General features: G+C 44.1%; 1 protein-coding gene across 1 annotated transcript in view; it reads left to right on the top strand.

Moving 5' to 3' along the window:
- The first annotated feature begins 2,285 nt into the window (after positions 1–2,285).
- Positions 2,286–26,722, top strand: part of LOC102375047 (coagulation factor XIII B chain-like) — a 54,767-nt gene continuing 30,330 nt past the window's right edge. Inside the window, exons 1-4 of the mRNA XM_014518501.2 lie at positions 2,286–2,354; positions 17,970–18,295; positions 21,676–21,852; positions 24,791–24,979. Coding sequence (XP_014373987.1) covers positions 18,088–18,295; positions 21,676–21,852; positions 24,791–24,979 — 574 coding nt within the window. The 5' untranslated portion in view covers positions 2,286–2,354; positions 17,970–18,087. The remainder of the gene's footprint in view (positions 2,355–17,969; positions 18,296–21,675; positions 21,853–24,790; positions 24,980–26,722) is intronic.

Here is a 26,722-nt window from a genome sequence, read left to right on the forward strand (position 1 = left end):
CTGGCTTTGCAAGGATTGCTCAGCGGGCCAGCAGTGGCAGTAGTCCCCCCGTCCCCCAACTGGCTTAGTTTAAAGCCCGGTGGAGTAGGTCAGCCAGTCTGGCTGAGAAGAGCCTCCTCCCTAGGGGAGAGAGGTGGAGGCCATCTCTTCCCAGCAGCTCACTGCCTCTCTCGCCAAAGAGCAGGCTGTGGTCATGAAAGCCAAAGCCTTCCTGATGACACCAGCACTGCAGTCTTTGGTTGACCACATAGATCCTCCTGTCCCTTCTCAGCCCATAGCCTGAGACTGGGAGGATCGATGAGAACACCACCTGTGCCCCCAGACCCTTAAGCCCCGCTCCCAAATCCCTGTAGCGCCTCATGACCTGGCTGGGAGTGCTCCGAGCAGTGTCATGCTTACTGAAAAAGACACTCCCTGATTCTGAGATAGCCTGACAATTTGCAAGTGCTCAAACCAAGACAGAAGTGATTGTTAACTCTGTGCTTGCACCACATTTTGGTGATGCTTCTCTGAAAGCACTTGAAGATCATGACGTATAGTACTGTGGAGTTGCTACAGATGGAATCAATCATTGTGCCGTGGAAATAGTTCCAGTAATAATTCAGTATTTTGGTTGGAAGAATGGTTGGCTGCAATCAAAGCTTATCCAGGTTCAGAACACACCTAATGGGACTGCGGGTACAATTGTAGAATATATCAAGGAAACTCTGGGAGAGAAAGGGGTATTTGACAAGTGTGTCACTTTTGCCAGTGACAACGGCAATACAATGTTCAGAGGACTCCGGTGTGATACAGAAGCTGTGTATGCAAATTTAAAGAAGCTGTTGCAGAAGGGGACTTCAACTGGTATGCGCTGCCCAGCACACATTTTGAACAACTGTGTCCATCACAGGGCAGACACACTTGATGTTGATATTAAGAGCATTAATTTCAAAACTATCAAATTGCCCGTCAAGCATGATGGTGGGGGGAGGTGGTGGGCAGGGACAGAGGCCTGGACGCCTCCCCGACCCCTCCCCCTGCCGACTCGGGTCGGGGTCCAGCTCCAGTCTCTGGCTCCAAGGATCAGGGCTGGGGGTGGGGGGGTGAGGCCAGCAGCGCCTCCATCCCCTCTGTCATAGTGGTGTTCTGGTCTCTGCCATCCCCCTTTGCCTCCAAGAAGCAGGGCCCTCCCCCCGCTCCAGCCCCTCAGTCCCTGCTGTCATGGTGGCACTCTGCTATGTGTCTCTGTCTGTGCAGAGCATTCTGATTGGCTGCTGAGACAACCAATCGGAGTGGGAATAAAGTGTTATGGACAGACAGACAGACTAAGGCTTTTATAATATTAGAATTTACAACTGCTTTCATATCTACACTGTGTGACCTGAGCTTCTTAAGGAATACTGTGAGTTTGTTGAAGTTGAATACAAAAAGCTGCTTTCTCACAGCAAAACACAATGGCTGTCCTTATTTCCAGGTATCACAAGGCTTCTTCAGATGTTTCCAGCCTTGAAATCATTCTTCCTGTCAAAGAGCAAACCACCTAATATGATTAATAATTTTTTTGAACATGAGTTCAGCAAGATTTACCTCTGGCATATGCATTCACTCATGAGTGCATTCTATTCATACTTTCAAGAAATAGAAATGGAAAACAACTCCACTGTGGAAGTGGTGAAAATCTTGAACTCAGTATGCACTATCCTTTGTGAACACAAGACCCACAACTTCATGTCACTGAAAATTAAGGAGCTACTGGCCTGGCACAAAACCATAAGGATGGACTTGATGAAGAGCATAATATATTCTGTGCAAAAGTTGAATGTCTGTATGGCATAGAATATTTGGAGATGTGGATGGCACCCTTGGAAGACTTCTCCTGTTTCATGTGGGTTGCCCTAAGTGAGACAGCAAATTGAATGTGGAACCTTACATCAAATACCTGACAAAGAAGGGGGTGCAAACTGATGATGGTAAGAGCTTTGATCAGTTCAGCAATCTCAAGAAATTTGTGGAAGGTTGCAATAGTGATGAAGAGTTCAACAATCTGCTAGCACACCAAAAATGGGTCAAATATTTTGAGAAGGCCAAAAACACTGAATGTCGCTCAGAATTGTTAAGGTCTACCCAGTTCCTCTTTTCTGTTCCCTCCCACAATGCAAATATAGAACAAGTTTTTTCACTAATGCAAAGCCAGTGGACAAAGGAAAGGAACAACTTGACTGCTGAGTCACTGAAAGGGATACTGCTTGTACAAGATGACTTCCATGGCTACTTGATGAGCAATCAACAATTGCTGAGAAAGATAAGCTCTAGAGAAGTACGTATGGGCACGACCAAAGAAGCACAGGAGAGAACTGACAGCATGTAAAAAGGTACATTTTAAAACCACTTTACATTTATTTTTGTTTCTCACTTAATTTCTGAGGGAATAACACTTGTTATTTACTGTAACAATTAGAAATACAGCCCCTCCCCCCCCCCCCCCCCACACACACACACAGCCCCTCTCTCCTCCTCCACAGACAGGTGTCCTCTTTTTTGGAACAGGAAATATGGTAACCCTACACATGGTCGTGCCCTGTGCTTTATCTTCAGAGCAATCAGCTCAGGTGTTTGACCAGGGACTCATCAGCAAAGCAGCCCAGAAGGAGGATTATTTTAAACACCAGAATAAAAAAAAATGGTCAGGTTGTCTTGATACTCTGAGTGATAAACTGTGAAAGGAATTTCATGCCTGAATTTCCCCTCATTCCAGCAAATACTCTTCAGCCGGCAGGGAGCCTGCCCTGGACTCCTTACATTTACCCTTCAGAGCAAATCACCTCTCCCTCCCCTCCTCCTGCTCACAGGACTCCCCAGTTTCATAATGAGCGGTATCTTATTCATTGTGTGCAGGCAACAGCCCCTCGCTCCAGAAAGCCAGCCTTTTTTTAACCCAAATAACAGGTTCTTCCAGTTTCTAAGCCTCCTAAGCTGTGTAAGAATTGAATTGTAAATAGCAGGGCAGTTATATAATGCTAATAGAGTCTATTCAACAGGCCTAGCTACTCAACCCCTCCTATACCCACAAAGAACAGTTTGGATCACTGCTTGAACCCCTCTCAGGGTGCTCTGTCTCACATGTGAAATGAGTCTCCTGGACCTTAGGGTTACCATATTTCCAGGTCCAAAATAGAGAACACCTGGGAGGGGGAGGGTGGAGGGCAGCAGGGGAAATATGATGGTCGGGGGGCAGTGACATGCCAGTGCCCTGCCACTGCTCATTCTGTTGCCCCTCACTGACAAGCCACAGCCCTCCCACCCCACAGCCCTGCTGCTGCCCCTCACTCCTGACCCACTGAACCTAGCCCTGCCAGTACCCTTCACTCCCAGAAAGCATTGCTCTGCCTCCCCCATCTTGCTGGTGCCCCTCATTTCTGACCTGCAGCTCCCTGGTGCTGCCTTTGCTTTGCACACCCAACCCACAGTCATCTGCCCCTCCGCCCCCAATGCCCCTCACTCCTGACCCACAGCCCCTACCACACCCTCCCAGCCCTACCAGTGCCCCTCACTCCTGAGCTGCAGCCTCCTACACCCCTGGCCCTGCCAGTGCTGCTTATTCTTGCCTGCAGCCTCTGCCCCCTGCCCCCTCAGCCCTGCAGGTGCCCCTTGCTCCTGACTCTCTGTGCTCCACTCCCTGCTGCCTCTGATTGCCCTTCCCTTGCTCCCACCAGTAGAGCAAAGCAAAATAACTAACTCAGCTTCCAATCATGTAGGTGCCGCACTAGGTATTCTGGGAACTGTAGTTTTACCTAGCAGCAGTCATATTGAAAATAGACTAGGGGAGGAAATCCCAGACATTTGGCTTGCATTTAAAAAACCTGCCCAGACACAGCACAGGGGCCCCAAAAAAGGACATGTCTGGGAAAACCCGGACGTATGGTAATGCTACGCTGGTTCTCAGCCCTAGCAAACAGGTGGTCCCTGGCAAGCCAGGCTAAATTGGTTTATGGTGATGGTGACTGCTCAGTCACTCTCTGTTGGATGGTGCATGTGCACTCAGCACTGGGTACAACAAGAGACTTGAGTATGCCCAGTATGCACAGCACCTTTGGAGATTTTAGCTGTAAAGTGCCAAAAGATATCAGATTTACCCAAAGAACCTTGTCTGTCTATGTCCTTAGACCAACATAGCTGCAACCTACACTAGTGTGCATATGGAAACTCAGCTTTCAAACACTTATAACTTGCCTATATTTAGACAGGTGTTCAAGAGCTTGACAATGAGTACATTTATATCAAGTGTCAGGTCCCTCCTCTGTAGCATTGGGGTGCTAAAGCTTCCAAATAAAAGGTGACTGGAAAGGGATGGTGGGTTGTTTTTTTTAACATTGAAACACAGCTTGTTTGCCCCTACCTTTCTTCCCAGAAGCAGCCAAGCTATTTTAGCTGAATTCTTCCAAAAGCTTTCAGCCAGAGGAAGATATGCAACACATTAGATATTACTCTGATCTGTTAAAGTTTAGCACTTATGAGCAACTGAGAGGAAGGTCTTATAATAGGAAATGTCTGCAATCTTTAGCAACAGGAGGCATGTATGGCTGTGTGAAATTTTACCAAATGTATTGTTTTGAAGCTGTTTCAATGCATTTCCAGCTCGAAACAGCGAAATTGAAATGAAACAAAAGCCTTTGAAACAGCTTCAAAACAAAACAAGGGCATTTTTTAAATGTTTTGAAAGTTTCAAAATGTTTTGACTTTCAAAGCTGGGCTTGGCTTCAGCACCGGTCCCACCCAGCAGCAGCAGCCTCCTGTCATCCCAGGCAGATCCAGGAGCCACCCCTGCACCGGGAGGATTCTGTCACTGGCAGATTCTGGCACCAATTCGGGAACCAGCGCTGGCCACAGCCCACACCCAGTGCCAAGAAGATTGGTGCTGCCACCTGTCCCAAGTGGTAACAGCAGCCTCCTGTGATCTGGCAGGCAAAACGGGGAGCTGTGGGCTCTGCTGACTCCTCCTGGGGGGGAGTCCTCAATCTGCCTGCTGAATCACAGGAGGTTGCTCCTACCACCTGGGATGGGTGGCAACACCAATTTTCCTGGCGCTGGGTGCAGGCTCTGCTCAGTGCTGGTCCCAGGTGGCAGGAGCAGTCTCCTGTGATCTGGCAGGCCAATTGGGGGCCCCACGCACCCCTGAGAGGAGTTGGCAGAGCCTTGCAGCCCTCCCTGGGGTGCAGGGGCACCCCGATCTGCTTGCCAGATCACAGGAGGCTGCTCCTGCCACCTGGGATGGGTGGCAGCACCAATCTTTCTGGCACTGGATGTGGGCTGTGCCCAGCACCTTCCCAGTGGCAGGAGTAGTCTCCTGTGATGCAGAAGGCAGATCAGGGGTCCCCCGCACCCCCGGGAGGGCTACAGGGTTCTGCTGGTTCCTCCCGGTGGTGCAGGGGGCCCCCAATTGGCCTGCCAGATCACAGGAGACTTCTCCTGCTGCCTGGGACTGCTCTGGATCATAGGAGACTGCTGTAGGCCCCAACCTGCTTGCCAGATCACAGGAGACTGCTCCTGCTGCCTGAGACTGGTGCCAAGATGATTGGTGCTGCCGCTGGCCCCAGACGTCAGGAGCAGCTTCCTGTCATCTGGCAGGCAGTTTGGGGCCTGCAGCCCCAGGAGGATTCCAGCGCAGCCCTGTAGCCCTCTCAGGGGTACGGGCCCCCAGATCTGCCTGCTGGAGGACAAGAGACTGCTGCTGCCAGCAAGTGACAGTTTTGCAACTTGAGGTGCAGTTTCCCCAAAATCTGTACACCTATCTCCTTTAAACTTGGCAATCTTCATGTCCTCAGAATGGGCTACCATCTCTGCAGTTTTCATCCAAATCAGGCTAGAAATGACAGTTATAGGCAGTTCCGTGTTTCCCCATTATAGCCTACGGGCGAAATGCCAAAACAGCGAAACAGTTTCGACAAAACAAAACAGAACAGTGCTTTCGAAATGAAACGAAACTCAAAGCAAAACACTGTTCCATTGAAATGTCGAAATGGAAGTTGAAGAGGAATGGTGCTGTTCCTCACAGCCCTAGTGGCATGCTACCAGGCCTGCCTTTAATTCAAATGGTACCTTTTCTACCTATACATCTGAATGGTTCATTTCTAATAGATTCATAGAATCTATTCATATTACCATTATTTCTACTGTAATTTGTAAACCTAATTCTTGTAACTTAAAAATATTGCTACTTACATACACAACTGTGCTGCTTATGTCAATGTTATAATAAATAATTGATGGTCACATTAACTTTGTTTTTTACATTGCTCGTAATGACTTGCCCCAGTATTAACATAATTGCTAGTCAAATAAGCAGTACAGCTACCAAAATGCATAAGACATTCACTCATTTCTTGAAGAGTGGTGTTGCTAAAAGTAATATTGGAGCATGTTTAGTGGAACTGGATGCAGCTCATGGTCTGTTGGGCCTGATCCCATAAGTTGTGGAGCAGTTGCAAGTTCAGTGGAAATCAGTGCAACTTGAGGGGTCTCAGCATCTTCACAGAGCAGGCCTCTTATAAATATCTGTTACAGAATCAGTTCCATGGCTCTAACAGGGAGTGGACACAGGCTTCATTCTTCTTAGTTAAAAAACATATATCAAATTAAACAGTGATGCAGGTAGCAATGTATGTCTACAGTGCTAACTGCAGTAAAGTATAGAGATGCACAGGTTAACTATAAATGAAGCAAGCAGGGCAGTGGGTCACCTTACAGACTAAGTCAGAGAAGCATGGGCTTCCATAGGCTACAGCCCACTTCATCAGATGCAATTCATATTTGTAGTATATGATGAAGTAGGCGGTAGCATACACAAGTTCATGCCTCTCTGAATGAGTTAGTCTATAAAGTACCACACTGCACTGCCTTCTACCTAAGCTTCAGACGTATATGACTAACTACCTCTCTCTATAAATGAAGTAGTTCAGGTCCTGAAATGTATCTTCTCTTTCATTGACATAAATGAGCCCTCCCTGAGCTGCATACTGCTGTAGCTCGAGTGGTTCCAGTACCCAGGTTAGCTTGTACAACTAGTTTGACTATTTTTACACTACCATGCAACCTGCAATGTAAAAATATCAAAGGGAAAGAAAAATCATAGAAAAGGTCCTTGGCCTATTACATCTTTGAAGTTAGAGGCAGACATGAGTCAGGGAATCCATGTGCATGCCAATGATGGGATGTAATTTTATTATACATATTCTAGAAGTGAGGGATCTTAAGAAAGGGATTCCTTCTAAGGATGCAGAGTGAAAAGTTGCTCTGGGCATGTCTGAGCTGTCCCCAGAACAAGTCTGAAGAGATACTGAGAAGAGAAACTTGCTCACATATTAGCATGTGCAAGAGTCTGAAATAGGGTTACCATATTTCCAGCATCAAAAAAGAGGACACTGGTCGGGAGGAGGGGGAAGGAGAAGAGGAATGGGTATATGATTTTGGGGGTCAGGGGGAGGGCTTGATATGCTCAAGCCCTGCCTCTGCCTCTCACTCCTAAGCCACAGCCCCCCAGCCCTGCTGCTGCCTCACTCCTGTCATGGAAAACACACGCAGCAAACATTTGGGTCAGGTCAGCAGAAGCTTTATTTGGATAGAGCTACAGCTGTAGGAGGGGCCCCAAAGTGACATGAATTCACCATGCACTTGGAGGGGGCTCCCTCCCTAAATGTTAAAGCAAAAGGCTTATATACCTTTTTAACAGCCACCTACAATTCACGTGAACATATAGTGAAATTTTTAGAAATCTAGCTGCAGTAACAGTTACAAAAACATTATTTTCATTTCTTTATTACAAAACACTCTTTTCTTGCTATCTCAGTAACCGCTGATTAGCACAAGGCCAGACATTCTTCCTCTTTTCCTAGTTCACACTTTTACACAACGCCTTTTGTTTTATCTTTACAACCATTTTTTTTGATCAAAGTTTAAGGCCTTTGCTTTTTTTATATCACACTCCCCCCTTTGAGACTTAACAGTCTCACACTTCTATTTTCATTAACTTTTGTAAAAATTCTTTATCATGGGTTCTGGGGGTGAGTCCACAAATTCAGCAGTCAGAAGCATTTAAGGCTACAGCTACCCTTTGTAGGAAGTGCAAATAAACATTATAATAAATTGGCAATGGCAAGGCTAAAGAATAATATGAACAGTCTTATTATACAAAACATGTTGGCAGGTATTGTTTGACTTGCCTCTGCAGGCAATTTTTCAGGTTTTCGTTGTCTTTTTGTTCACCTTGATGTTAACAGCAATGATTCAGTCTCAAAAACAGAAAGGACAAAATATTTTAACAACCAATAATACTTACACTAGTAGGACAAATCCTACTACTAACCACACCCAAGAGGGCAACTAAAGTTTCTTCTCGTTTTCTGAGCTTAGGTTGCCTAGAGGGCTGATATCTTCGGCTCTGGGTCTGGGTCGAGGTGGGGATCTTCTAAATGGAAACATTTATGTCTTCCGAGGATGCAGATGATACCTTGGCTCTCCAACTGATAGAGTCAGTTGGATCAGGGTGTTAGGTTCATCAATGAGATCACTATTACCTGCGCCTTGATACTCCTCACTTGCTTGAGTGAGGTCCTGAGGGTCTTTGTCTTTGGCCTCAGGGAAAGGTTTCAATCTTGGTTGGAATACAGCTGCTTCGGGGTCCAATGGTGGTAATACCTTCTTGTAGTGCGAGGTGTGAGTCTACGTCTGGTGACCTTGGCAACGAACAGCAGTGTTAGTGGTCAGAAGCACTTGAAAGGGTCCTTTTCATCTGCGTTGAAGTGCGGTTTTCCTGTTGATGAACCTTTACATAGATTCAATCTCCTGGCTCAAGGTTGTGACAAGGAACATTCGGTGGTTGAGGTAAAGCTTCTTGGACCTGGGAATGAACAGACTTAGCATACTTCATTAATGCTTTGCAATAATTTAGCACAGTTTTATTTGTTAATTGTAGGTCTGCTTGGTGTGGGGCTACAGGTGGTGTAGTCGGCATTCTCATGGGTTGTGCTATGAGTATTTTATAAGGGGTTAAACCATGTTTTCTGTTGACGGTGTTTCTAACGTGCATAAGAGCAATGGGCAGTGCATCAGGCCATTTGAGACCTGTTTCAGCGCAGATCTTTGAAATGCAAGTTTTCAAATCTGAGTTTTTACATTCTACAGCACCACTTGACTGTGGATGATAACTGCAGTGTAGGTGTTGCTATATGTTGAGTGCTTGGCAGATGTTTTTTACTATCTGTCCTGTGAAATGGGTGCCTCTGTTGAGCAATTTTTTGCTACAGTGATGGAATCAGCATGTACGCATGGGTAGGCTTCTACCCATCTAGAGGACATATCAATAATAACAAGAATGTACTCATAAGAGCAGCACTTTGGTAGCTGCATGAAATCAATTTGCAAGTTTACAAATGGCCTCCATGGAGGGGGATGGGCTGCGGGTGTTGTTTTTACCCATTGCCCAATGCTGTGAGCTAAACAGATGGGACAGGAGCTGCAGTACTGTTGTGCCATGGAAGGAAAATTTGGGGCAAACTAATTTTTTTGTACTGCAGTAATTATGCCTTCTTGCTGGTATGGGCTTCTGAATGAGTCAGATGAGCAAGGTATGGCAAAAGCTCTTTAGGTGCTATCAGGCGGCTGTCCAGGGAGCGCCAGAGAGAGTCAGGGTGCAGTGAACACCCTACAGGCAGCCAGCCATCATTTTCCCTTTTTGTGGCCTGATCTTGAAGAAAGGTTATGTTTGAGAGGCTAGTCAGAGGAGACTGGTTTGCTGAAAAACAAACAAAAACAGAGTTAGGAGCCTGAGGGCCAGAAAGGGCTGCATTTCTGGCAGAACAATCTGCCGGATCATTTCCTCATGTGACATTATCAAAAGGTTTTTCATGAGCTTTACATTTAACAATGGCAATAGCAGAGGGCAATTGAACAGTTTTTAAGAGCTTTTTAACATAACAACTATGACTGATTTGGGCTCCTGATGAAGTAAGGAATCCTCTTTGTTTTCAAATTTGTCCAAAATTATGAACAACACTAAAAGCATACTTAGAGTCAGTATAAATGGTTGTGATTTGATTTTTTTCGCAAGGATGCAGGCACATGTTAAAGCAATGAGTTTAGCAACTTGAGCAGAGCGAGCTTGAGGTAAGGAATAGGCTTCTAAAACAGCATACTGAGTGCATACTGCATATCTTGCAACCAACTTGCTTGCATCATTTCTAAGGCAGGAGCCATCTACAAACAGAACAAAGTTAGAGTTCGGGATAGGAATGTCCTTGAGGTCAGTTTGAGGGGTTAACAATTGAGTTGTGACAGATAGGCAATCATGAGGTTCACCATCAGAGGCAATTGCCAGAAGTGATGCTGGATTCAGAATTGAACAGCGATTTAAGGTTACATTCACAGCTGACAGTAAAAGTTTCTCATATTTGGTAAGACAGGAATTGGAAATATGCTGAGTCTTGCCCTTCAGAAGAAGAGCCATTACAACATGGGGAACTGCAACGGTTAAAGAGGGTTCTAGAACTAGAGTATCAGCCTTTTTAACCAATAAAGCAGCAGCGGCCACTGAACAAAGGCAAGGGGGAAAATCTGATGCCACGGGATCAAGGGCAGATCTATAATATGCAATTGGGTGATGCTTCTCACCATGCAGCTGAGTAAGTATTCCTAAAGTGACTCTCTCCCGTTCATGACAAAACAAAGTAAAAGGTTTCCTGTAATTAGGGAGTCCAAGAGCGGGAGCAACAGTAAGGGCTTGTTTAAGGGCCACAAATGCTTGCTCAGCTTCAGGAGTTCAAGGTAGGGGTTCTGGAGTAGTATTACGGGTAAATGCTTGCAAGGGTTTTGTAAAAGCAGCATAACCCGGGATCCACTGTCTACAATAACCTGTTGCACCTAAGAATCCCCTTATTTGTTTTCTAGTTATAGGTTTGGGAATACTAAGGATAGCTTCAATTCTACCAGAGGAAAGGTGGCGTTCTCCAGTTGAAATATCATGCCCCGAATAGTGTATTTTAGGCTTACAAAGCTGTAATTTAGATTTTGAGGCCTTGTAGCTCTTCTGAGCTAAGGCTGTAAGGAGTATTAAAGTATTTTGCTTGCAGGCTTTCAAAGTGGGTGAGGCTAACAACAGATCATTAACATACTGAACAAGGGTGGACCCCCCTTTTGAACTTGATAAAATCTTGAAATATCATGCCCCGAATAGTGTATTTTAGGCTTACAAAGCTGTAATTTAGATTTTGAGGCCTTGTAGCTCTTCTGAGCTAAGGCTGTAAGGAGTATTAAAGTATTTTGCTTGCAGGCTTTCAAAGTGGGTGAGGCTAACAACAGATCATTAACATACTGAACAAGGGTGGACCCCCCTTTTGAACTTGATAAAATCTAAATCTTTCTTTAGGATCTGGGAAAACAGAGTGGGAGATTCTGTATATCCCTGAGGGAGTCTTGTCCAGGTATATTGGAGTCCTTGATAAGTAAATGCAAACAGATACTGGCTATCCTCATGAACGGGGATAGAGAAAAAAGCAGAACAAAGGTCTACTACTGTAAAATAAGCAGCGTCAGAAGGGATGTAGGAAAGAATAGTAGCAGGGTTAGGGACCACGGGGAAAGTGGGTAAAACAGCAGCATTTACAGCTCGGAGGTCTTGTACAAAACAATACGTATCTTTACCAGGTTTTTTAACTGGTAGGATAGGTGTGTTGCAAGGGGAGCGTATTGGGACAATAATCTCTTGCTTAAGGAGTGAAGAAATGACACGCTTAATTTCTTCCTTAGCCTCCTTTTGTTGTCCCCAAAGGACAGTGAGTTCGTGCCCGGTGCGCTTGTGCCAATAAACACACAGGGGTGGAGGATACAACTTAATCTTTATTTCTGCGCAGAAAGTGGTGCTTGGCAATCGTTCGAAAAGCAAGCACTCACACCCCAGTGGGCGTCTGCCTTATATAGCTACGTAACAGGTTAAACTTGCTGATGTGATGAAATGGATAGCAAGCCCAGCAAGTAACCCCCCTTCCAGCTCCCCCCCAAGTAACCCCCCTTCCAGCTCCGGAACTTTGTTGATACAGCTTTCCTTCTAGCGAGGCCAGCAATTAAACAACTAAGCAACAAGTGATCTCCGCCAGCCTAAACAACCTACTCTATGCCCTTGGTTAGATAAAATACTTTTTCAAAACATACAAAGCTGTTCCTGAAGTAGAAAATGCATAGTGAAAGTTCAGGGGTGCTCATCACTTTGAGGTAGAGTACTGCGGGACACGAGGAAGTGGCTTGGCAGGGTTTAAAGTAATATGCACTGGTTCAGCATTTAGCATGTGCCCCACTTCATTCACATGGGTGGACCACAGCTGTGGAGGTACCCGTGCCAACAGTTCCTCTTGCAAGAAGGAAGTGTCGGGATCAGAGTACTCCTGAGTTAGCAAAGCCACAAGCTCGGTTTCCCTGTGTTCTGGTACTTCAAGGTAAACACCCTCTGGGTTACAATAAATCACGCATCCCAGTTTACATAGCAAATTCTTCCCAAGAAGGTTGACAGGAGTACAGGGACTAAGAAGAAAGGCATGATTCTTAGACAAAGGGCCAACAGAGACAGATACAGGTTCAGAGACGGGATGTGGGATAGGTTGTCCACCTATGCCAACTGCATTTAGGGTTTCAGGAGAATGAGGTAGAAAAAGAAATTCAGTAGCTTACAAGTATTTATCTTGGTTCAGTTTGCTCTCTTTGGGCAGATTGTAATTGCCTGAACCAAAGCTTTTCTTTTGTCAATCAAGTCCTGACCAGTTCTTGGGTCTTCATTTGGCCATGAACAAGAAGTATAAAGGTGCATCTTGGTTTCTTTAGGTAATTTAGGTATCAGGGCTTGTAAAAGTTGATTTATGTCAGCCCAAGTGGGGTTATAACAAGTTTTTACAGTTTGTAACTTTTCCTGAATTTTTTTCGGGTCTTCCCTTAGTTTAGGAATTTTTTGTTGCAGCTTGAGGTTGAGCTGGCTGTTGTGGTGGGGTTCTCATGAGAGTGGGATTGGCGCAGAAATTAAGAATGTCTTCTGCTGGCTCCAGTGGTGGGGGTGCCCCAGGCAAAGCTGGATACAACGGAGCGGTGGCCGGCATATAATTTGAGGGAGCAGCCAATTTCTCCCTAACAGCCTTTAATTGTTGTTTTAATTTTTCTAGAGAATCTTTCAACCTTCAATTTTGAGATTCAGAGCATCTTTTAGACATCTCCTCATACCAATTAAAAAAACAAACAAACACATTCCACTGACTTTGTGATATCTTAGATCCCCGGGGCTCTAAGCCCCCTGTTAGTGCACTACTTTATCTTGATCAGATGTTCCTTCCTGTGGAAAATGCTACACGGGATCATCCCTAGTATACCAGTTCCACTCACTCAGATACTTGCAAGTCTCAGGAGAATAGTGTGTGTACATAAAGTACGCTGGAGTCCCCTTAGGGGGGACTGGAACTGGTTTTGACTGACCTGTCCCCATTTCAATCACACAAGAAAAACACAGGAAAGGCTTATTTAGGACATCCGGGCCACTCAGTGCCTTGCCCTGCGGTTTTTTTACTGCCCAGACAAAAGTCTTCTGACCCGACACCGGCTCAGACAATGGAAGCAGGGAGGGAAACACAAGAGGGATCCTTTCACTTTTGCTCTTGGCAGAAGCTACTGGGACAAGGGGTTTGGAAAAGACAAAATCACTCAGACGCCTTGTCCACTGGGTCACGAGGTTTCAGCTGGTCCCTTTGCTTTCGACGCTACCTTATCAGACAGAATTGGGGCGGCTAGACCCAGCCTTAGTCCTAGACCTGGTCAGTGGCTCATTTTTCTAAAAACACACACACACACATTCAGTCAGCCAGACCTCCTCCCCCACACCACCTTAGTTAATTAACTACAAGCCCAATGTGCTGTTGGATGAAGGCGCTTTAAACAGTTTCTCCCCGAATAGAACGTACATTACCAGACACAAAATTGGATCCTTTACCAGACAGAAAATTCTAGCCAGCAGTAAGGTTCTAAACTAACCTGTATTCAATAAGGTTCAGATCCAGTCACCACGGTCAAGTCAGGAGCCTACAGGCAGCCTTCCTTCGAAACCCCATTAGAGATTTTAAATTAGGTCTCTTACCTCTTAAGTTTGGTGCCACGGGGTTCGGGGGAAGCAGTCTGCGGTCCTCCTTCCTCAATCCGTGTTGTGGATCCGAGTCCAATGGCACCAGGAATTGTCATGGAAAACACACGCAGCAAACTTTTGGGTCAGGTCAGCAGAAGCTTTATTTGGATAGAGCTACAGCTGTAGGAGGGGCCCCAAAGTGACATGGATTCACCATGCACTTGGAGGAGGCTCCCTCCCTAAACGTTAAAGCAAAAGGCTTATATACCTTTTTAACAGCCACCTACAATTCACGTGAACATATAGTGAAATTTTTAGAAACCTAGCTGCAGTAACAGTTACAAAAACATTATTTTCATTTCTTTATTACAAAACACTCTTTTCTTGCTGTCTCAGTAACCGCTGATTACCACAAGGCCAGACATTCTTCCTCTTTTTCCTAGACCACACTTTTACACAACGCCTTTTGTTTTATCTTTACAACCCTTTTTTTGATCAAAGTTTAATGCCTTTGCTTTTTTTAAACCACACTCCTAACCCACTGTACCCAACCCCCCAGTTCTGCTGGTGCCCCCCAGTCCTGACCTGTAGCCCCCTGCCCCCCCAAGCCCTGCCAGTGCCCCTCATTCCCAACCCACAGTCCCTGTCCCCCCAGCCCTGCTGGTGCCCCTCACTCCCGACCCACAGCCCCCTGCCCCCCCTAGCCCTGCTGCCCATGCAGGTTGTACATGTGCACAAACAGGGAACAACTCTAGATTATAACTTTTATCATAACAGACTCAGTGCAAAAGTGCTCAGCAATTCAGGAGCACCAGGAAGCTTGTGGCAAAGACATAGGTAGGCAAGGTTCTTTGGCAGATGTGATATTTTTTATTAGAACAAATAAATAGTTGGAAAAAAGTTATTTGCAAGCTTTCAGACACAAACAACCTTCTTCAAGACTGCTGCTGTTCTGAGATGATAGAAAAGAATCTGTGAAAAAGTAAATACGTGGCAGTTTGGAAGACAACAAGTATAGCTAGAAGGGGCAGGGAAGAGAGGAAAAGTGTGAAAGAATGCAGAAGCTTTATTTAAGGGCTGGTTGCCTCTGGTCTGTCCTGGTTTCAGCAGGGCCAGACATGCCATGGGATATGTCCTGGCTTTGCCCCAGCAGAAGATGCACCAAGATGCATGCAAAAAAGTCCAAGATTAAGAAATCCTCTTTGAATTTCAAGGTCAGAGTTTGGGGTGAAGGCTCAGGGAAGTTCTCATTCCATTCAATTCAATAAGAAGGTGACTGCTGCTTTGTTAAGTCTGTTGGATCAGTTCTGCATCTGTCAAAAACTCCAGGCTGGAACCTCATGTCCTGTGGCTCAAGCCATCTAAAGGAATATTGTTTTACAAATTCACCAGAAGTGGGAAAAACTGGTGGAACCAGTAATTCTGGTCAAAAGCTGCAGAACAGCTTGGTGATTTAAATGTCTTCTGATTTCTAATTGAAACACATTTGTAATCATTAGTTTGGCTGGTTTTGAAGCAGTTATGTACAGAATTCATTAATTTCACTACAACTGCTCCATTTCTCACCCTTCCTGGGTTAGCCAGTAGGAACTAAACAAGTAGATAAGTCCTGAACATGCAATTGTATTGTGTGAGAATCCTGCTGCATTGCTCTAAAGTTAATATGAGCAAAAAGCTCTGGACATGTAGATATGATTACACATTTGGGGTGGGGAGGCAGGGATGAGGCATAGATGTCTGTGCAGGTAGGTGAATAGAAAATTGATTCATGTCGGGCTGAGCTGCTCACCTGGTGTCTAAAAATAAATATTACACAAAAATACCAGCAAGTTTCAGGCATCCTCTTTATCTCCAGTTTGCTAATTGAAGGGACATCTGGTGGACAAAGGGAAGAACTACACAAAAGTTGTTGCGCCGTCTGGTGGACAAAGGAGCTCATTACATGTCTTTGAGTGAATTTCTGTTTATACCTAATGTATCCATGGATGCAACGTTTTAATTTGTGGCAACCCAAAGTAAACTACTTCTAGATGAGTTTTACTTTGAAAAGCCAGAAAAAAACTTTTAAAACATCAGGAACACCAGTGTGTGCAAACAGTAATGTTTCTGAAAAAAAAAAGGGGGACATTTTGTTATGTGTACAAGAGCACTTCTGTCAATGCTTTTTAGCTGAATCAAACAAACAAAAACAAATGCAAATCTACTCTAAGACCATGATCAGTATACAGTATATCTATTGTACCCAAAATTGTGTGAAGGCCTAAAGATTTCACATTACTGTAAGCCTACCTGTAGCAGGAATCCAGACTGCATTGTTCACAATAAGTTCATAGGAGGATGGCCCTGTGCTACAAGTTTCTTGTATGACTTAAGCCTAGTTACTTAGCCCTCCTGAAACTGTTTCTTATCAGGATGATAGTCCTTCCCTGTGCTGATGATTACTATCTTGGCCCAAGAGAGTTAAAAGATCGACTAAGGCTCCATCCAGATTAATAACTGAAGTTTACGACTTAATTCATGTGCCACAGTGGAATTTTTTACTGTAGCATAAGGCCTTTCTGTGCAGTACAAAGAGGTTTCCTGGGACTAGCCAGTGTGGAATCAAACCCTAGAGGACCAAAGCAGAAACTTCAGCCTCACCACACCCAATCAAAGTGCTACATGCATTCCTTTTACCTGGACCACCATTCACTAAGGAGTTGTGAGAAGGGATTTCCAGGGATAAAAAATTCAGTAAAATGATAGCTAGAAAAAAGGAGGAGATAGATGATGAAACTCAGTGGTGAGGCTGGAATTAGCAAGTAATAAACATGAGGAAGAAATGGTAACTGAGTAAATAAAAGCATTTCAAGTCGGAATCAGGGATATTGGTTGTAGCTGTGTTGGTCTAAGGACATAGGTAGACAAGGTTTTTTGAGTAAAACTGATGTCTTTTATTAGGCCAACTAAAATAGTTGGAAAAATTCTTCTTTGCAAGCTTTCAGGTGCAAAAGGGAGGAGGGTGTTTATACCCAAAAGTTTGCAAAGAAGAATTTTTCCAAATATTTTAGTTGGTGCAATAAAAAATATCAGATTTACCCAAACAACTTTGTCTGTCTTAAGTTGGGATCAGCATTCGATGAATCTAATTATTGCTACTGAATCTGCTACATTAAAATATGGGTGTCTCTGTGTGTGTGCATGATTGCTACTCTTAATGTGTGTGTGTGTGTGTGTGTGTGTATAGTGGCATTTATTTTTAATCATGGAAAAAAGTGGATTTTGGAATTTTTAATCAGAGAATTTGGGATTTTTAAACACAGAAAACCAGGATCCCTTCTCATGACTGATTCACATAAGAGAGATTATAACTGAGATTCTTAATCCAGAGTCCAAACAAACGTGGAAATAGAACAATAGCAAGAATTTCATATTTTCTAGTGTCTTTAGAGTGATTAGTGGGGATCCTAGTTTTCCCAGCCCTGTCTGCCTAACCTGATGGGGGAGGAGGATAGGAGTCTGGGAACAGGACATGCAGCCTGTCCCTGCTTCTGCATCCCCTCCCCTTTACAAAATTCTAGATCTGCTTATGGTTATGGCCTTCCTATCCCATGCCAGCAAACTCCAAATACTTTCTGACCCACTAGAAGCCTCTATGAAGCTCTTGGGTGTCACTGTGTCACTGGGAATCTCTATGTTTAGAGAATTAATGGTTCATTCTGCAAAAGAAATGCATAATGCTGAGGAAGCTCGGTGAGGACCAAGCATAAACTAAACAAACTCTTTTTATCTGGGTGACCCAAAATTCACTCCTATAGACTATCAATAGTTCTGCTTTTGAAATAATCTATTTACTGGATTGTTTCAGTTCAAGAATCCCCCAGTCCTATTGAAGGGAAACTTTCCATTTACTGAAAGAGAACACTGAAAAAAATAACTTGGACTGAATTCCTTGTGGAGTTTACACAAGTTATCTGTGTACCTTGATGTTGAAAGACAGTAGCAAAAACTGCAGCTACAGGTGGGAAAGGAAGATCAGTCTGAAAAAGCAGTTGTTGAGAAGAGAACCTAGAGAAGAGGAGAACTCAGTGTCAGCTGTTACAGGCGCTGGATTTACCTCCTGGAACCTGAAGATGACTTTGCTGAGATGTATCATCATTTATCTCACCTGGGCTTATTCAGCTAATGGAGAAGGTAAGACAGCAGAAGAATCGTAATATTCAGCAGTGCTTTAGGTTAGCCATTTCCCAGCACTGCCAAGTAAAAGGCCAAAGTCCATTGTAGTTGCAGTAACAGCTATTTTCAGCACATTGGGGAAGAACAGATTCCAGGGTGTATATGTCCACAGTTGAAAGTGGGAGGCCAATCTGTAACATGCAACATGAGATTACACAATACCACAATATTAAAGAGGTGACATCTACATTTCCATTTTGCAAGGGCAAAACAATGACTCCTAAAGATATGTCAAATGAAAGGATTGGTTGAAATAAGAAAATTGAATGAATGAAACCTTGAAAGGGGAAATTTGGGGAACTTGGTTTTACTGAGTTATTGAAGATACAGAAATGTGTAGGGACTATTGGTGATAGTCTTGAATGTATGTCTTGAGATACTGCTGGGTTTAGAGTGCAAACCAGGTGAGCCTTCCAAGTATTTCTATACACAGCCCTGTTGCATTCATGACACTTCCTCAGACTTATTTTTTTCCACAATCAATTAATTAGAGTAATATTCAGAATGTTTATCATGTTTAACTTTCTAAAATATTTATTCATTTGTTCATTCTGGTACAGTATTTAGTTCTTATATATAGATTTAATGAGCAGAGGTCCCTTAGCAATACTGATCAATGAAGCGACAGGTTCTTACAATGAGTAGGCATTTTAATTTCTGTGTCTAGATGTGATGAACCTTTTGCCAGATTATCATAAGTAAACTTCACAATGGGTAGGTGATATGTTAGTAGATAGGATTACAGGAAAAAAAGGACTGGAAGGGACTTAAAGGAAAGTGCCCAAATCATTCAAATGTATTTGGGTTTCGTCACAGTTCTATTTGAACATTTCTGTTAATTTGGAGCAGTCCTGTTTTCCTTGTTTTCTGCTTCTCAAATTGTTGTACTCTCTAGTGTAGTATACAGAAGATACATGTCCTAGACTCTTCTAGATAAATATGGTTCAGGTGCACTTAATACTACAGACAAAAATCCCTGGTGAGCAGGTAACAAATGTCATTAGGATTTGTTTATTATCCCATTTTTTAATCTGTTTTCCAATTTAGCAGATGTTAGTCCTTCTTTTGGAATCACACATCTTAAATTCATAGATTTTTTTTTGCATGTGAATAAGGAAAACTAGTAAAATTGACTTTCTTCATACTTCCTAAATGAGATGCATTCCTGGACTGAGGTAGAATGTAAGAAACATCAGACCCTGAAAATCTTCCTATGGAAATTCCACCTCACTTGAAACTATGGCAATACACAGTTAGAATGAAAAATCTACTCAAGCTTCAATTATAACATTGTGACTAAGAAGCTATATAAATGGAGAGTATTATTTTATACTAACTAGATGTCGCAGAATGCAATAATTTCTTCTGATACTTGCAATTGTAATTTTTTGTTTAAATAAAAAAAAATACCTGGAGATCTCTCAGTAATGACCTCTCTTTCCTCAGTTGCAAAAGTTTTCTTTAGAAGCTAAAGGCCAAACTATTAAACACAGAAGTAACTATCATTCCTGTGAATAAATTTAGTGGAATGCCTTTAATGAACAGGGACTGGGCAAGGTTTTTTGTTGCAGGACAGGTCCTCAAAGCAAAGCAGCAACAGATAGGATGAATATACCTATTGGAGAAAAGAGATGACTTCACTGTGATTTTTATTTGCCATTTTAAGACCATCAAAGTCTGTAAAGAAAATTGAAAATGAATTTCCATTTAAATTCATGGTATAATGGGACAGAAATTTATATATAACTTTTTTGCTTTTGGATATGTCTTTTGTAATCTCCTCAGTTAATATTTTCCTGACTTCAGCATTCTTCATTAACATTTGGGTTTAGCTTTCCCTCATGCTTAATGCTTGTGGGCATTAAGTTGCAGGATTTTCATTGTATTTTTTGTTTTCAAAAGTATGGAAAAGATGATGAAAAGTTTCCATCTGCAAACATACACAGTTGAAGGGATTCTTTAAAAAGAAATAGTTTAAATTTATACAGAATCTAGCTCTGCTGAGTTGTTAGGAGCACATTGCTTATATTACATAAGATGAAAACTTCAATTTAAATGGAAAAGTTTTAAATATTCGCTAATGTCCTGCAATTATTATAAATGTATAAACTAGCTGAAATTAAAACGGTGGCTTAGTAAGGATCAGCTACAAGCAAGCATCAAGGAAAGGCAGCAATAGTGAGAACAATTTTGGGAAAGGGGAGCATCTTCTACAATTCTTGGTTCAAAAATAAGAAGTATAGCATGTGGAATGGAGTATTTGCAATCCCCATGTTAGGCTATAGATGTAATACTCCTGCAGAAGGATGGGTAATTGGGAATCTCATGCTTCAGGGTTTTGTTGCTTGAATATATGGTCTGGGAAAGACTTTTCCCCCTTAGGAATGCTAGGGTTTTTGCTCCCTCCTCTGCCCCACTGTTCCTCCAAAATACCAAGCATTCAACAGAGCTAAGGTCTTGAATTTTTGATTGGGGTGTAGTGGTGCTCCTCCAGAGTACTTATTAAGTTTAGAATTGCTGGTGAGAGGGTCTTGTTTTTCTGCCCCTAAGTCAGATTGGCACAGATCACAGAAGAGGGAAGAAGTGGGTAGAGATGGTGGGGAGAGGGTTCACCTTCTTCTATAGTATGTACTATGGCATTCTTCCTTGGATCCTCTAAACACAAAGTAATCAATTCCATGTCTCTATATATAGTAGTACTGGCAGTGCCTCCATCGCTCATACTCTTATGACAAGTTTTAGGGTGTTGCTGGTGTTTCCGGTCCACCCACTCCAATCCACCTCCCCCACCCTCCATCTCTGTCTGGGCAACCCCCAGAATGAACTCCCTCCCCTCCCTTTCCCCCCACCCACTCTGAAGACAGTGCCAGTGCTGGGATGGGGGAGGGACAGGGCTAGGGAGGGTGGTTGCAGACTTGCGGCCGCTCTAAACTGAAGCTTGATTCCCCCAACCCCAGAAGCCCCAACAGCAAATGTCTGTTGGTCTGAGGGATCACTGTAACTCATGGCATTTCCTGCAAAGCACCATGAGTTACAGTGGGGAGCTGCACTTCTTTCTGTGTCTAAAAAGTTTAATTCATGGAGTCCATTCTATTCTTGCTAAACTAAATTGGTTCTGTCATCAGTTGATACTGCAGGTGTGACTATTTCAAATCGTGTGCATATGGACTGACTCCTACATGCAACTTCTTAACTTTTTTTCTTCTCTCCAATTGTTGTTTCCTCCAATATCTTAGACAACTGCTGTTATCAATATAGTGCACTGAAAGCTGATAAAATGGGCTGAAACTCCCAGTCTACTCATCTAGTAACCAACTCTGTGCATCTTTTTTATGCAGTGCCAGTATGCAGGGCACCACCTGAGATTGATTTTGGTGAAATTCTTAGCAGTGAGAAGTCAAAATATGTGAAAAGTGACAGAGTACAGTACAGCTGCAATGTTGGATACACATTGGCTGGATCTGAATGGATAACGTGTGATGGGAGAAGCTGGACAGCACCTCCAAAATGTTTGGGTACTTTTAAAAAGCCTTTTGAAATACATTTGGAAGAGGTGTTAACTTTGAGATTTTAATTGATTTATTTAGTGTATGTAGATATCAGTAGTTATTTAGAGGCCACTGGTCCCATAGGAAACAGGAATCACTTATTTTTCCTGCATGGCATATAAATGAAATGATTGCTTTCTCATCATTCACGTTCCTTGTGTAAGCTGCACGTGCATACCTTACACAGGTATTTAGCAAACGAGAAAAATCGGTGACAGTTTAAATTGCTATTACTGGGTTTTATAGCATGTTGTCTCCAATTCTTGCAATATAGTCAATGTATTCCTCCTATAGGAAGATGTTGGCAGGAAACGGATTGTATACCTTCTTTCTCTGTGCCTGGAATAGCTTTCCTCCAATCCCTGAACACAACCCAACTATCTTGGTCTGATCAGTCTCCCACCTCCAGAAGTCTATGCTTACATTTCCTCACTGAAGGTCTTAGGACAGGTTAGAAATAGTAATTTTAAATGTGGAAGCCTGAAGAGCATTAGAAATTGCAACAACAAACTACATGACTAACTCTGATTTTGGTCATAGAAGCACACATAGACACATACTCCTTGAAATGCAGCACCCAGAAATGCACTAAGTTGACCCCTGAAGGATAATTCTCTTAGTCACAACTGTAAGTTTCATGTATCAAGTTTTCTTGCATGCATGTACAGCAGGGGTGGGCAAAATATGGCCCACAGGCTGGATCCAGGCCACCAAATGATTCTATCCAGCCTGTGGCTACTTCTCTGAATGAGATTTATATCCAGCTTATGACTGCCCTGGCTTTTAGTACCTCTCACCTTTCTCCCTTACCCATGCTGTAGCTGGCTGCAGCAGGAGCAGCAGTTCCACTTCCAGTGGCCAGGCAGCTACCCCCCTTTCCTGGCCCAGCTTAGTCTGCCTGCCCCCCAGCCCTTAATGTGTGCTGCAAGTCCTGGGATCCTGGCCAGGCTTCTGTTCAGTGAGGCTGTTAGAGCATGGCTCCAACCCTAAAGCCATTCACAGACCAGAAAATGTGGTCCTCAGTAAGAGTCGAAGTTCAGGTATGGTTCTCCCCACTGGAGAAGGGGTGTGGTGGTAAGATGGCCAGGAGCTGTGGGTTATTTGGGCCCTGCCAGGCTGGTCCGAGGCCTGATAGGGGCATGGGCAGTACTAACACAGTGTTGCACTGTGTCCTCGTGTGCCACTTCAGGCCATGCCACATGGGCACAGCTGGAGCAAATGGCATAGTTCCTGCCAAACCATGGCATGGCTCCTGCCCAACCCCGAGTCCCCTATATGTGGCAGGGTTGGGCAGGAGCCATGCGAGTTGCTCCAGCTGTGCCCACATGGACTAAAGTGGCACGTGGGAACACAGCACAGCACCAGCCTGGCCCAGCCACGTGCTGGGGACTGAGGGTGAGGGAGGGGGTTCAGGGAGAATCGGGAAGCACATTGCAGCACTGGCCTGGCTGGGCCTGGATAACCTGTGCCTTCCAGCCCCCTTCTTCCTGCACCGCCTCCCCTACTCCAAGTCCCTGGCATGCAGCTGGGCCTGGCTAGTGCCACACTGTGTTCCTGCATGCCTCTTTGCGCCACATGGGTGCAGCTAGAGTGGCTGGCGTGGCTTCTGCATGATTCGGCCATATGCTGGGGACTTGGGGGCAGGGGAGGGGGTGCAGGGAGAGCTGAGGGGAGCTCATGTGTGTGTATGTCTGCACATATGTGTATCTGTGTGTGCATGTGTGCATGTATATCTGTGCACTCATGCACCCCCTCCCCCACCCTGAGTCCCCAGCACATGCCTGTGCATGCATGTATGTACCTGCATGTGCATGTTTGTGTTTGCATGTTTCATGTATACATGTGTGACTAAGCATGTGTGTGTTTGTGCATGTTTCTGTATGTGTGTGTGTGCGCATGTGTGTGCAGACCTCAACCACTCACTAAAACTTAAGTGACCTTCCAGCCCAAATATTGCCTACCCCGATATGCTGTCAGAAGTGACCAATCGAATAGTTTTTCTCATGCCTTCAGTCTGCATGCATTCATACGTGAGTGTAGGACAGAATGTGTGCGTACCTGACAGAATACACATGTATCTGACAGAATATGGCCCTACAACTTGGCATAACACTTAAGAAGTTCAAATTGTCCAGATCTTTCTCTCTCATAAATAGTTGAGGAAGAAATATAATACAGTCTAGTGCTATCTCATGCATGGTATTTCTAAGGTGTGAACATCCAGTGTAATATGTTGGCAGGATGCTTCACTGAGTTTCTTTGGTCACTCCCATTCCACCTATCCAATTAATAGCAATATCATTTTGCATATCAACCATCAGCATCTCTTATTTGCTGAAGATTAGAAATTGAGATGCAGCTGTAAGAAAACAAAACGTATGTTGTGACCACTGTGGAAATATCATGATATCTGCTGCTGTTGCATTGTTCAGTCCTCTTGTGGGTTATGTTCTTTTCCTACCTTTTGCTGTTTCTTCTGTTCATACTTTCTTCCGGACAGAGACAATCTACAATTCTGATCTCAATTATGATGCCTTTGGCAGTGAGACTCCCTGCTTTATCTGTCATAATGCATTACTAAAATAAACATAACTAATAACAGGAACAATAAAACTCTTATCCTAATCACTGAATGGAAGCCAAATTTGGGCTTAAATCTAATGCAGTGAGTTATGATAAGATTTAGTTTAGTTTACATCTGTTTTGAGCTGTGGCATAATCGCCATAACTGGATCACCAGTGCTATTGCATAACGCAATTTATTTTCACGGTAAAAAAATTAATAGTTTGACTGCACGCATCAAGCTTAGGATCCTTGATGTGTAATGATTTGTAATGTATGTGTGTATATATTTCTTTCTTATTTCTATATATATATATTTCTTCTTTTCCTCTTTTCTTTTAGCCCCATGCACTATCACAAAACAACACCTTGCGGATAAAAATCTGTTTCTGAGCAGTGGACGAAGGCATGCAACAGTCATTCGAAGTGGCCAAACTATGGAATTTTCTTGTGCTGATGGCTATAACTTTACAGGCCCATCTGTCAGACAATGTATTGATGGACACATAGATTTCCCATTGTGTGTTTCTGGTAAGTATGATAAAATGCAGGACATTTCTCCATCTCAGATGAAATAAGGGAAAATCATGAAGAGTGATTGAAAATAAAGTTAGGAGTGAGTTTCTATGTGTCTTAAAGCAGGTTAGTGAGACAACATGACATTCTGTAGGACAGAAATGTTACAAAGGTTTCTGTGTGATCATGAATAAAAGATTTGAACATCTGGCAACTATCTTCTTATGGAAAATACAAAATATTTACTTCTTGCAAACATTTTTAGATGAGTGTTCATTACATAGCTGTCTGCAATAACATTTGTCTCAATGGCCCAAATTGTCTCTTCTAGTTGTATGAGTTGATGTTTCTAAAAATAACATTTTCAAGACTTGGTCATGTGAGGTTCTGAATACCTTTCTTACCCGTGTATAATATGGAATATCGAGAATGCTGATTACAACATGGGTGCAAACAGCCATTGAAATTACCCACTCAAAGCAAGCTGCTAAGTCAGGCTCTGCTGTGAGTAAAATGAGGGAAGAGTCTGATGCGATCAGGGTTGGGGTGGGGGGGACCTGCAGTTCTGGGGGAGGTCCATAGAGGTACAATGGGAGACAAGAGTAAAAACAGCAAGCAAAGCCCAGAGGTTTACCCAAGTGACTAATCTAACCCTATTTTAGATTGGGTTAATCCACGCTGGTTTAAAGTTAGTTCATTTCTGAGGTGAACTAATTTTAGAAGAGGCATGCTATTTTTAGGGTGAATTAAGCCCTGTGAATGCTTTAATGCTCAGTCATTTAGTTCTGTTAGGTTTATCTAAATGTAACACTTACATGTACCTGTAACAGAGCACAGCGTGCTTTGTTACTAGCGGGGGCCTGAGTGGCAGCTAGGCAGTCTGCAGCTGCCTTCAATGCCAGTTAGGCAGAGTTGCCTAATTAGATGCAGGGCCCAGCTGTGCTCCATAAGATCTGAGCCCTTAACTGCAAAGAGGCAGCAGTTTGCTCCCAGCAGCTGGGGAGAACACCACTCGGCTGGGCTGCCACTCAGAGCAGTATCTTGGAGGTAAGGGTTGGGGCTATGGGGAAGGAGGAGTTCCCATAGTCCTGGGCATGACTGGAAACTGCACCCTGCTGGGGACGGGCGGCCTTGTGGAACTGTCTGAGGCAGGACAGTCCTCCAGAAATGCCAGGCCAGATACCACCCCGGTGAAAGGTGAATATGGGGCACCTTCTAACCCCATCCCCACATCCCTAGTGGATGAGATCAAGGTAGGGGGAGCCCAGACTCACTGCAAGCACTGTGGTAGGGCCCAGGTCAGGCAAAGGGACCTGTGGCAGTGCCCAGGCTCACAGCAGAGTCCTGAGGCTACATATAGGGAGCCAGAGTGAAGCTCCATGGGGGTGGGGCTCTGAGCCTTGGGGAGCTACTGAGGAAGCTCCCAGGGCCAGGGATAAGGAGAATGCCCAGGGAGGGCTTAGGGACAGGGCTTGGAGCCCTGATCCCAGAGGCAGGCTTGGAGGCCCAAGGTGTGCGGGCTTGGGGCCCAGAAGTGGTTGGAGCCCCGAGATGTAGGGTTGGATCCCTGAGAGTGTGTATGGGCTTGGAGCCCAGTGTGTTGGGCCTGGGGCCCAGTGTGTGTATACATGTAAAGAGGGAACCCAGGGCTAGCTAGCTGGAGGAAACATCTGCAAGGCCTGGGATATGTTAAGGAGAGGTCAGGGTCATATACATAGGCCCTTAACCTCAGGGTAGATAAATGGGCAGCCTCCCCCC

The sequence above is a fragment of the Alligator sinensis genome, unplaced genomic scaffold (assembly GCF_000455745.1).
Source record: "Alligator sinensis unplaced genomic scaffold, ASM45574v1 scaffold56_1, whole genome shotgun sequence".
Lineage (NCBI taxonomy): Eukaryota > Metazoa > Chordata > Crocodylia > Alligatoridae > Alligator > Alligator sinensis.